At 37.1% G+C, this 13,499-nt stretch overlaps 1 protein-coding gene across 1 annotated transcript in view; it reads left to right on the top strand.

Moving 5' to 3' along the window:
- MIPOL1 (mirror-image polydactyly 1) overlaps nt 1–13,499 on the top strand; it is a gene marked incomplete at its 3' end in the record, with an annotated part of 83,334 nt that overhangs the window by 47,973 nt on the left and 21,862 nt on the right. The window contains exons 8-10 of the mRNA XM_009709444.1: nt 6,831–6,960; nt 12,696–12,729; nt 12,989–13,159. Coding sequence (XP_009707746.1) covers nt 6,831–6,960; nt 12,696–12,729; nt 12,989–13,159 — 335 coding nt within the window. The remainder of the gene's footprint in view (nt 1–6,830; nt 6,961–12,695; nt 12,730–12,988; nt 13,160–13,499) is intronic.

Here is a 13,499-nt window from a genome sequence, read left to right as displayed (position 1 = left end):
CTGTTTCGTAATAGACCATTTCAGCACTATTTTTAAGTCGACAGTCAGCCTTGGAGCTCGTGGTAGTTTGCCATTAACTTGAATGAGAACTGTGTAAGGGCCTTAGGCTTTGAACATTTCTAGGGATTATCTGCATTTTGTAACGTGTATGTGCAGAGACCAATTAATGACACATTTTTAAAGGCTTTCGTAGCAATGCAGTAAACCTTTTTTTTGTTTATTTGTCTGTGATAAGATTGACTTCTTATTTAAGAATTGTGAGCACAGTTGTTATATCTAGTAGAAAGAAATCTCAGAGGATTTTTATTTCTAAAATGACCAGATAACAAATACATACATGTTTGTGTTCCTGTAAGGAGAACAAGCATATATCCATGTGGTTAAATAAAATTTAATAATAGTGGCCCATCTGGAAATGACAAGGATAGTTTCCAAGTCCTCCTGTGATTAGACAGACAGAGACCCAGCAATGGTGGACAGGAATGGGAGAACTGATGAAAATGAAAAGGCAGGTAGTCGTTGCACCTCTTTTCCTGGTATACTTTCCTATTTCCTCACATTTGTATAGCTGCTACTCAGAAATGTGAAGTGAAGGCACAACAAAAATCCCTAAAAAACTTCTGTTAAACCTCTCTGTAAGATCAATTTCAGCTGACAGTTTTTTCATGGAAGCAACTGAGCAGGATAAACAAGAAAGTCATTACAGGAACCTTGAATTCTAAGTATGACTTGGCCAAGCAAGTTTTCTACTTTTCCTTCAAAATAACATACGTCACCAAAAGGCAGAAAACAGAAAATATTCTTCACTTCATTTTTCCCATGAGTTCCAGATTCACTCCTATGTTAGAGCTGTATACTTGTACGAAACAGCAGTTGAATCATGCATCAAAAAATTTTAATCATTAATTATTATTATTATTTCAGTCAATTCTTGATTATTTAAGATGCTCAGAGCCTTTTTAAAAATATATATAATGTTGTTTGTATTTCCTGTTGCTGTAATAGTGCGAGTAACTAGTAAAATTACTTTGAATGTACTGAAATCAATGCCAAAGAAAATCCTATTATTTATTGTTTAGCAACCACTGATCTTGAATACTAAATCTTGAACTGTAAAACCTGGACCTTCTGCAGTAGTACATTGTTATTTACAGAAAAACCTTCTCACCATGTCTTTTTCTTGGAAGTAACTGATCACGGAATCTAGTGCTTGTTACAAAAACAATTAGCAAAATTTTAATTGTACTGTTTCTTGGATCACTTTTTTTTTTTCACGTAGTCCAAAACCAAAAGCAGTATTTCATCACATCTGTTAATGTCAAACACCTTGCAAAGTCCAAAATACTGTTATTATTTCTGTAAAACTGACTTATCTTGAAAACCAGTTGTTACAGTATTTACTGTATTTTCTGAGATAGTAGTGTGGGTAGTGATCTCACCTTTTCCTTGTAAGGTCTGACCTATATTCTGGATTTTACATTTTTTAATGAGTAACGTGAAGTGATTTCTGCTGCCATAGCTGTTTTAAGTCCTAACAATTTCTTCTTTCTTGCCTCTCCCATTCAGTTTTTTATTTACATAGATGACCTCTAGGAAATCAGCAAACAGACTTTTTTCATGGGAACCATGCTTCCCTCCCTTCCCCCAAAGTTCTGTTGTTTGGAAAATCATGAGACACTGTTTAAACTAGAATTATTTCCAACACACCTTCTCTCCACTGCTTATTTTAAAGGTAGTTTAAAAAGTGTAGAAGATAGGTTTGCCAAAAGAATCAGGTTCAACTAAGAAAATATGTACACTACTTTGACTCAGTAAACTCATACTCGGTATGGTTCATCTTCTTCATATTTACTTTTGCCCATATTAGAAAACAATTAGCTTACTAAACAAATTTGAGTATTTGGGAAGAAAAAAAATCTACTTTGAGTCTCTCTCATTTGACTAAGAATTACATGATATTTGATAAGCTTGTTTAAAAATGGACATATCCAAATATTATTGTAAACACCCATTGATTTGTTTTACCTGCAATATAAGTATTTTACTTAGTTGGCTTACATAGTAGCTAATAATATTTGTTAATGTAATTTAACTGCTGTGAACCTTTACTGAACAAATATTGAAATTTATACAAGTCAAAGAAAGAGAATCTCTAATGACTTTTGTAAAAGCTTCCATTTAATAGTTAAGGAGAAAAGTTTATATGACATACCAGATGCAATTAACAGTAGATTTTACATTTAATAAAAAGAAAGAAGCATATGTATTTGCTTTATTCATTCCATCATAATTTGCATTAGAGCTGTGGGTGTTTAATGAGCAAATTCCAGCTAAAATGCTATATTGATTTTCAAAGTGAACTTTGTAATAGCTATCTACCTTACAAAAACTCTCTGTTTACAATTGTTTTCTTTACTAAAAACTAAAAATGTTTTAGAATTGATGAGTTGAGCGTAATGATTCTTTTAAAATAAAGAGCTCTTTTAGAGTATGCAAGGGTTTTAGTTACAAGGAGAAAGATGTTATTAAATCATTCCAAAGCAAATAAAGTTTATGCAACTAAATAGTAATGTCATATTTATATATATTACAATGTTTGCAATCATTGGAAAATAATCGTTTTTTCTTAATTAGCACTACAGGATTTAAATATTTTAACTCTTGAATGTCATTATATGTATATGAATTATTAAATTACACCATTCATTTTAGCTTAATACTTGAATATTCATACTTCATTTTTGTGTGTCATTTTCTTGCTTGAAACATGAGTTCTATAAGAATTTGTGTTTCTTGTTGGTCAGGCCTCAAGACAAACAGGATAGGGTTGGTTGGTGCACCATTGGAAGGTCTCCAAGAAAAACCTCGTAGTGTTGACCAGAGCAGTTGGTGACTAAGTAGCTGGATCACTTTTTCATTGGTTCAGGCATCAAGTCAGTGTGCCAGCATGGGGCTAGTATTTTGCTGGATATGCCATATCTTCAATGGGACTTAGGAGCCTGACTTGTTACTCTCAATTAATTTTTGCCTGGCATTTTGAAGAAGCATAGGGATGATAATCTGGATATTCTTTCTTTTATTTATATGGAGAATTTTTAGATCACTTTCTGTCATAGACTTTTCACTGGACAACTTATGCTTCAAGTACTTTCCTAAATATAACACAAAATGTTTTGATTTGCTGCTGTGTTGCAACCCAAAGGTGTATGTATTGCAGTGGCTTATTTGAAGAATCCTGTGATTCTTATGATCCTGAACCTTTACTTGTGAGTCACCCATAGCTCAATATGAATGGTGAACGTTACTGTTAACAACATCCTGCATCGGACTAGCTGCAGTTGTGTAATTGTTTTAATACTCATATAGTATTAAAAAAAGGAATCTGTAAAATATTAAATAGTCAGAAATGCATAGGCATTGGATAACAGAAAAGTCTAACCTAAATTCAGCAGAAGCTTTGACTGGTAAAGGAATAAGGTGAGTTAGTCTTCTGTAGACCATTAAAATGAGTTAGATGAGGACTTTAAATATTTTTTTAAATTAGTAATTTTGTGTGGTCAGTGTCAGTATTGCTACATGGTATTAAAATACCAAATAGCTAAGTATCTTTTTTTTTTTTCTTTTTTTAAACTTAGATTACCATGCAGGCATCTTACGTGATTTTCTGCAGTCTTCCTAATCTGTTTTAATATGAAAAAATTATCTTGCAATATTACTTTTAAGACATAGAAGCAAAAGCCAAACACTTATGATTGATATGGCACTACTATATTTTTTTTTTTAGTGTAGTTGGTGGATTTGGTCATTGGGATATTTACTCCAATGCCTTAATTTAGTGGAAGGATAAGAAAATAATAAGAAGGAGTTGCTCAAGTTAAATCACTTTTCCATAGCCAATGGTTAGAAGACGGTATTTTGTAATGGACTTTTGGGTGGGGGAAGGGTTCATTCACTGTTCAAGGCAATTAGTCTCTGGGCTGTCATCAGGGATGGTAAGCATTGAGATAAACAGGATGTTTAAGTAACTTTAAAAAATCTCTTTTTCTGCATGTTTTCATACTGTTACATATACATTACTTTGGTTTAAGGACAAATAAGCAATAATCTGGTTTTAAAAAGCCTGTATAGTCATTATTACCACTGATTATAGTTACGCAGAGAGGGAATTAGATATGCCAGAACACAGATCCTCTAAGTGTACTTGTATGCTCAAGATCCATTATAGCAGTCAGCAAATTGTGGTTTTCCATGCTGACATGGGGATGTTATAAGGTCTGACAGAAGAAGGGCTGCACTCAAAGAGACCGGAAAGAAGTTAACTAATCTGGAAATTAATTAACCCCGGAATAAGTGCCAAATCTTCAGTTATTTTAGACAGCTTTCTATTCATTCCAGCAATTCTTTTCATTGTGAAAAATGCATACTCTTTCCACTTGCAGCTTTATGGAAAGAGTTCTCTGTGCAGTGTCTCTGGCATGATGCTAGATAAACTGACAATTTACTGGAAAGACTATAGTAAACAAATATATTAGGGTACAGATAGATAATCATTACCATACAGAATTAAACTGCTTGTGTATTCCAGATCCAACCAGGACATAGCAGTTGTATTGTAGTTTCCCCAGGCAGTCAATGCTGAGGCACTAGTTTCCCTGCCATCACAGATCTCAGCAACCTAAGTGGAAGTCAGGTGAGCTGAAATGCACAGCCCACCTCATACAATTTGTTCTTGTTCTTGCTGAGCCACCTGCCTTTGCAGGTATCAGACTCATCCTCTGCAAGTGCTGCAAACTTATTCCTGACTACGAATTTGCATGCATGCATCTTTGCAGCCGCTTTACTCATGCCTTAATTTTTCTATTCCATATCAAGCAAAGGTTTCTTGTTGCAAAGAGAGGGAATAGTGTCCTTTTTCTTGGAGATCAATTATTGTGGAACAAGTAAATACTCAAATAGAAGAGAATTAAATCAGTGTTTGTTAAATTTTGTGACACTTCAAAATTTGTGCTTCTGATACTAAATTTCTTCTTTTTTTTTTTTTTTTTCTTTGTTGCGATACAACTTGTTGCAGTTCTGGCCTGATGACTAGGCTTGCAGCTCCTCTGCAGGTTTTTGTGAAAGGAGGGACTGCGCTTCCAGAAGTAACATTGACCCTTTCCCTGTTTTCTTTTGTCCGGTCTGCTTTTATCGTGCAACCTTTTTTCTAGACCTGCAAAAATTGCTTCCTTACCCCTCAGTAGCACTCTTCTCACCAGCTTGAGGACAAGAGGATTGCTTTCCTACCTTGAACATCTTCCTAATTCACTTCTCTGGACTCTTTTCCTGTTCGTCTTCTTGCTCGTCTTTCACCCCTGGTTATCTGAGCTGCTTGAGAACTGGACGGAAACTTACCACTTTGTATTTCAGTTGGTTGGGGAATTTTGGGTTGTTTTCGGTACTGATAAAGTGTATTTTGTGCCAGCAATATAGCTGCCTACAAAATGTATTACTGTGTTCCTGTTGTTCCATTCTGTGAAGAACCATAAAGTGGTTTATGTTATATCACACTATGAAGTTTTTGTACAATAATGTACAAAGGTGAAGTAAGAGTAAACTAACATATAAAGGCAACAAAGTTGGTATCAGTTGAAGTAAGAATGGAGGGATAAAAGCTCTAGGCTAAAGTGAAGCGGGAGGAGGCCTTTCTTTAAGATCTTAACTTAATGACTTAAGCGGTGGTTCAGAGAGGAGCAGAGTTCTGAAGAGGGTAAGGAAGCCCAGCAGCAATGGCTTAATCCAGAAGGTTCTTGAGAAATGCCAAAATTTGAAAGACACTGTAATGTGGTGTTAGGAGACTGTGGCTAAACACCAGCTTGGCAGACTAGAAGGGGAGCGTGGAGAATTCTGGAACCTACAGAGCTCAGCTGAGTTTTTTGGAGGTGCCTGTGACAATCAGAGAGGATATAGTCCTCTTTTGGAGTGACAGCAGTCTTACTATGGCATCCTGAAAGTCCCTAGACATCTCGACTGCAGGGTTTTTTATGATGACTGCGAGGAGAGATTTGCGGTATTGCAGAGGGAAATGATGAAAGTATGAATAAAGATTTTAGTGGAGGCAGGGTCGAGGTAAGAGCTCTGGCGGTATGCCAGAGATGGTGTTAGACATATTGACAGGGGAGAGACAGGGAGAAACCGTAAGCTCGGGATGAGGAATGACGTGAAGGTGTTAGTTTGCTCCCAAGGATAGACAGTAAATCTTGGTTTATTGGCACCTAATGCTCCAAGGTCCATGTATGCCATAACAGATAATACAACAGTATATTACACAATAAAGTAAAGGCTTGGCAGAGAAGGAGACATGCCAGCTGTGCCACTGTTGTGATACTGGAGGCAGACTATGAAAATACTAGAATTTTTAATATTTAATATCAGTGTGACACCGTGATAGGAAGCAGTATGATGGTAGAAGCAGTTTTAATGGATCATTACTTTTAACTCTGTGTCCCAGAAGAAACCTACTAGTGTCTCATATAATTCTGAGCTTTTAAGAATTACTTTTCCATTAAGCAAGTATTCAGAATGCAAAGCAAATCACTTCCTTGCCTTGTTTGATTACACAGGGGTGAATTTGAAAACATATAACTTTATTTCATTCCTTCAAGTATTCATTTTAGCAATCAACAGCAATTCAGTGTTGTGTCTGAAGAGTAATACAGACCTTATCCAGAGTAATCTGAGGTCAGTGGAGAAATGCTGATTTTAGGAGATGCCAGCAAAGGCCCATGTAAGTGCATCTAATAGTATCTCTCCCTGTCAAACTTGTTTGTTAAACACACTGGTTACTTTTGCAGCTCTGGTGGAAGAAGTTTATTCTGCTCAACGGGAACGTGATGAGGCTGTCATGGCAAGGCTTAGGTTAGCCAATGAAGAGAGAGATGAAGCATTTCTACGACTCCAGCGTTTAGAAGAGTCCCTCAAAGAGTAAGTATACATTTCCTGCCCTGTGCAGAAAAGGTTGCTGTGTCAGTCTGTGATGTTCATAAACTGCTTGACAGTGGTTATATAGGAAAGCTTAGCACAAACTTCTCTATGATGAAATACCTGGCTAGTGCTAGTCTTACTGTGCTATTGGTTAATTTGTTAGCAATCCTGTAAGACCGTATTTTTCTCTGGAGACTGAGAGCAAGGTGAATAATTTTGATCACAAAAATTGAAAATATAATCAAAAACTTTAGTATGTATTTATTCAGGGAAAAATAAGACGAATGTGACATTTTATAGGGATCTTCTGACATGGAGTACCAGAATGTCAGTCAGAAGTCACAATGTATAGGAAATCAATCAAGCCTTTAAGTCTAGTAGACATTTCCTTCAGCAAAATTTCTACAAATGATGTGGGTAATGTAGTAAAAATATATGGGTTTTTTTCTTATTAATACTTCATAGACTTTTATGTATGCCATTTTAACACAACAGAAATAGGCAATCTCGTGTTAAACAGCTGTTAAGTCAGGAGAGGAAGACCAAGAATAGTTCTTTTCTTGCTTTGGGACATAGGCAGCTTCTCCATCTCCTTCACCATCTGAGTTGTGATCATCTTGGTTACTGTCTATGGTAGTCCCCCCAAAGTCTGGAGTGGCTGAGAAATTTCTCTTATTTTTCTGCCAAGACAAATACAAAGCAGAGAAGTTTTTCGTGGTAGGAGACTGAATAGGTGCAGTTGTTAGTTAAGTAAATGGCAGGCAATTATGTTTTAAATAATTGATTCTACTAAGAACATTCTTTCCTTCTTATTGCAGAAAAACAGTCATCTTCTTTTGGGTGTTTTTGCAGGTAAAACCATGGAATGTTATCTAAATAAATTTCAGTAATCTGCATAGTTTGTGCACCATTACTCTGTGGAATTTACAAGTTGCTAGAGTTTGTCACAGCCTGTAATTATGACTCAACAGCAAGATTAGGAGATTCCATTTCCCAAGAATCATTACACAATTTGTTAGAGTAAATGTGTCTACGGAGCCCGTTATAGGTGTACATGCATCTGAAATCTTGCTTTAAGCAACAAGCTCTGAGAAAATTACAAATATGCTTTAAATTCCCGTCAGAGGCATCATAACTGTGAGCCTTACTCCAGTCTCTCCAATTTCTTCTGTCACTCTTCTAATTTTGTATGTTCCAAGAGTAAAGAAAGCAAGAAGTTTTGTATGACCCAAACATCAAATGGAACTGTGTATAAGCTGTTAGAATAAACTCAAGATCATAGAATCATAGAATCATTATGGTTGGAAGAGACCTCAAAGATCATCAGTGACATCAAAGAGCTTTGGGATTAAAGCACTCGAGTCCTGCAGCAAATTAATTATTCTGGTCGACAGACCTAGTCAATGACTTTCGGGTTTCTGAAGGAAATCACAGGTTATTAAGTGTGTGGGAGGCATATTGCTGCTTTTTCTGCAGTGGAATCCATAGACGCACATATGGCAGGTCTTGACAGACATGAATCCCTCAGAAGACCATCACTTGTTTTGGCTTCAGCCCCTTCTGTCTGCCTCACTCATGTACTGGAAGACCAATTCAGTTCTAAGCAGAAGGATGAGAAAAAAGAAATTCCATTTCTTGGAAAACATGCATACTACCTTCCCCAAAAGAATGTCATTGCAGAAGTCACTAGATACACTGGTAATGACAAAAAAGATACTTGCTCCAAGGAGAGGATCAATAACTCCCTTGGTTGATAGCTTGGAGCCAAACTATTATACCTTATTGCTGTCATTTAGAGAATAGCAATTGTTGTTGCTGTCATCCACCTGGGTGCTCTTTCTGATGCGTTAGAGAGGCCTGTTACCCTGATGCCATTCACAGTCTCAGAATTGGCATAGGAAATTTCCCTGTGGAGAACACCAACCCAGCACAGGTAAAAATTGCAATGGGCTAGCCAGCTATCGTTGGTTCAATAGCTGATATACATTCCTCTTTGCCTAAACCAGTGAGCCATTGTCTGTAACCAGTGTCTCTTCCTGTATGTTCTCCAGGGGTGCAGGTCAGGCTTCTCTGTGATATTTGCTGTCGTGACAGCCAACACCAAGATGCAAGACTTGGGGACAAAACCAATTTAATTCAAAAGAATTGTCCTTACCAGGCTGCGTGTATATACTGTAAGATCATAGTTCCAATATTCTCCCATTCTGCATTACAGTGACTGACTGTGGCAATGGCAGCTCATTGGGAAGAGTCATACCCAAGTCTTTCATATCCTGGATGCTGTGTGTTCTGTCACTGACTGCATCGTGGACATGAACAAAATCCTTAGGCAGATCCCAAGCAGACATGCCTCCCATAGGGCACAGAGGTGTTGCTGAAGGGCTCTGAAAAATGCTACATGCTTTTATTTTCATTGGTAGTTTTAGTGTCAGTCATCAGATCAGTAAAAGAAAATCCTAATTGACAAAAGCTAGAGAGCCCAAAAGCTTCATTTGTTCCCACTGTAAAATTTATTGAAGTTTATTAATCATCCATGCAGCAAGTACCTAATGGTAATGGATTACTGGGCATTAATTGCCATATGTAATCCTCTGAAAGGGAGAAAAACTCATTCCTTATGTTCAAGTAATCATCATATTCACTGCATCAAATGTCTTAATACCTGCCTCTTTCCTTACCTTGCTATCCGTTCAGCCAAACTGCAAGTTTGATAGGAATGTCTTAAGCCATATCAGACAATGTAAGAAACTTCAAAGACGTCTTGCTCCATTCCACCACTTTATATTCAGTATTACCTCAGCCCACAGCGACTGCATCCATTTGCCCAACCTGACCAAGGTCAGGCTGACCACAGCTCCTCCCTGACCTATATCAGTCCTGTATGTGACAGCACCATCTAGATAATGTGATATTTCTTCCAAAAAGAGCAGTGGTATCGTACAGGGAAACATTTCCTGTTGTGATTATTGGTTTGGGGGGTTGTTCTTTTTTTTGAAGAAAATTCTTTGCTGTTTTTGAAATCTTTGGGCATTACAGAACCAGGAAAGCAGGATTGCCTCCATCACACTTAGCTGCTTTTCTTCTCGTCCACTTATTCTAAGCTGACAGGATGCTTATTCATGCAACCATATGCCTTGCAAACAAGAAATGGTTGAGTGGAGCCAAGATTCCTACTGGAACACCAGCCTGGCTCCAGCACTCAGGTTTTTCAGAACATTGGGCATCTTTACTAACTGTGGTAACATCTCAGCTGAGGTGACAAGACAGGCATTTCTATATCTGCCTGGATGTCTGGCATTTTGCAATGAGAGGAGCAAGCCAGGACTGTGACTGAGAAGAGTCAAATTGTATTCTCAGCAGCAGAGTCAACGCTGTGAGGAAATTACTTTTCTCAACCTCTTTATTCTAAGAAGTTTATTACTGTGGCTGAATGGAAATTTCTGTGGAGTTCCCCTCGCCACTAATCCTTTGGAAGGAGCAGAGATAATGGGATGAGCCATGAAAGACTTGGTTAATTTTATTTAATTTTGGAGTTTCTGCTGGAATCTTGGAACTTTTCCAACTACCACCCTTAATATTTTCTTCTTGATGCTGGTTGTTCTAAAGGTCAAGTTCTCCATCTCAGCCATGGAGCACATAGAGGTTTGGGATTTTTTAAAGAACATTTGACTACTTGTGCCACAGTCATCAAGTTTTAGAGCACAGGCCACTCGTTCCATCTGCTCTGGACTTACTCCAATCAGAGATCTTTACAAGAGGGCAATATTGAAAAGCCTGCCAACCTTTATCAAAAGCTTTAATGCTTTCTTTAAATTAGCAGCTGGAGCAATTCTGTTGCCATTATTCAACTGTAACAACTAAAACTCTTCCAGTCCTGTTGGCCCTAGGGGTCACGTTAGCAGAGTGTGTGTAGAAATGGGAGGAAGAGGAATCCTTGCTTACTGCTGTTTAAAATTATGAGAGATCTAAGGGTCACCTATTGCCTGTGCACAGCACAAGGAGAGGCAGCAGGGCAAATACAGAGCTCTGGATGCTGCTTTTTAAAAAATACTGTCACCTAAGGAAGTGTATGTACACCTACAGACAGATCCCTTATGGCAGTAGTACGCTGAAGGACTACACTTATGGTAGAAGCTCCTGTTCTTTTTCCCACCCCTAATTCTCCCTAAGGTGTCTTGCTTACCCAGCCTGTTGGTTGGCTGGGTGATTTTGTTGACCCACACTTTTAGCAGGGTAGAAGTCCTCTGGAGAAGCTGGGTCAGTCCTGGCAATTTACTTTGACAAATACCGTTCCTTTCCTTGTGAATACAAACTAGCTGGAGATCCATTTTTAAGTCCTGCGTGAAGTGGCACTTAGAGCAATGTAAAAACCTACAGCAGGAACTCTACAAGGAGCCAAGTCAAGGAGCCAGTTCTGAGAATTTGGAGTTAGAATATATTTGTTATCTTATGATTTGTGTTACTTTATGAATACAAGTCAAACCCAGCAAAGATTAGCTTTTACTTTGTTTTGTTTAGTTCTGGTGCTAACTGTGTATGTTGAAGTAGTTACTGCTTGTGAATTCCATATAAATATACCAACTGTTGTACACTGGTAGTACATTCTGAGTTATTTCTTTTTTATATAAAGAATTAATTTCTGTACTGATTTACCATGCCTTATGTACTGTTACCTGGTAAAACTAAAGCTTTAATGTAAAAGGTGCTAGTGTGCTGTCAAGTGCTCTGTGATGTTTGCTAGCTAAAATCTTGGCTTCAGAACAGCACCTGTCACAGCACTGTTGAAAAAGTGTGTGTTGCTGTTCAGTAGATGTTTGATGGTACTGTACCTGTCTTTTAAAATATCATATGCTAGTGACAGATCTACTTTTAGTAGAAGTCACTGTTAAGTAGCAATTAAGTGGTAAGGTAACTTTTGATATGCTCATTTTCCCAGAAAAGAGGTCTCTCCTGTTTTAAAATACACATAAGTGTTGTAAATCATATGCTGTCCATATAACTAACCTTGGGTAAAATAAAATGCATACTATCCCATTTATTAGATTTTTGTGCTATCTCTCACTACTTTTGCACAGTCAGTGTTCAGTGCTGTATGACTAAATTCCTCATATCATCTTTGTATTTGACAGGTCAATATATGTTCTGTTGAAATAGAAAGGCAGGAAAGTGCGGGGGCGGGGGGGGGATGTTCCAGAATTAAATAAGGGCCTTGCAGAGAATTGGCTTAGCTTGCTATTTTATGCAAGATACAAAATCAAAATATTTTTAAGAAAACTTCAGCTAGGTTTTTTTCCTCATTTTGGAAGACAGAGGTGAAAAAAGAATAAAATAAATGTTAAAAAAATTACCCACAAAAGTCCTGTCCTGTTTCATTTGAGGTGCAGTAAAAACAACAAAAATACAATGTCAGGTAAGCACAGAAATAAATAAGAGCATCAGTCATTTCTATCGCTGGGGAACTTTCTTCATCTAAGCACATATGAACAATTGATCCTTGTAGTCATATATAGCAGTAAACATTAATAACTTAACAGTCTGAAGTCAGTGCTGAAGATATGGAGCATTATTGAAAGATGGAGTCGAGCAGGTGGCACTTTAATATGTTCAGTGTCATGGTTGACTCTAAAGACTAGTAGAATGAAATTACTTGAGGTTCTAAAGATTTAAAAAGCGAACTCATTTTGCTGCACTAAGGAAATGCTACTGATCAGGCTTTCTGTGTCCCTTTTTTCTAGGCTAGAAAATATTAACCCTGAAGAAAATGACATGGTAAGCCATTCTCTGAGGAGATTTCTTGATGTCAGTCTTATATCTTAGAGGCTTAAGTTCAATTGAGTGGGTTTCAAGAACTAAGATGTGGGAAAAAGAAGAATTGACACACTAATAATGTACATCTTTGCTGCAATATGAAAATTCAATAACTTCACTCAGTCAATTTACAATTCACATGTGCCTATTAATTAAAACCCTATATTAAATAAAATATATTAAAACTTCATGTCTGACTAACATATAATGCTGTTGGTAGACATTACAGGAATTACTGAACAGAATAAACAATGCAGACACAGGGATAGATATACTGAAGAACGGAGCTATAATTCTGAATCGAATACACAGGACCAAAGAACGTAAAAAGAAAATAATAGCTGAGGAAATGAATGCAGTAATAGAACAACGGGATGCTGCTTTGTCTCAAGTAAGTCTCTACAAGTTTATAATCACTTAATACCAATTTTTTTTTCTTTTTTCTTCTGTCTTTTTCCTCTTTTTTGTCTTTCCTCTCTTTTCTCTCTCTCTTTCCCCTTTCCTCTCTTTCCCCTCTCTCCTGTCTCTCCTCTCTTTTCTTCTGCTTTACTTTTGGAGAAGAAAACTATTTAATTTACTTTCTCTGTTGAAAATCTCAGAGAGCCCTTGTAGTAAATGGCTGATTGATGATCGACTGTTTCTTCATGATAGTAGTGCCCACTGAAATGGCAACAGTGTGTTTCATGAGAAAAGTTATTTCTTGCACCTGATCTCTAGCTGTCTCCTTTTTT

The sequence above is a fragment of the Cariama cristata genome, unplaced genomic scaffold (genome assembly GCF_000690535.1).
Source record: "Cariama cristata isolate BGI_N322 unplaced genomic scaffold, ASM69053v1 scaffold13601, whole genome shotgun sequence".
Classification (NCBI taxonomy): Eukaryota; Metazoa; Chordata; class Aves; order Cariamiformes; family Cariamidae; genus Cariama; species Cariama cristata.
This window is presented reverse-complemented; position numbering and strand designations above follow the sequence as displayed.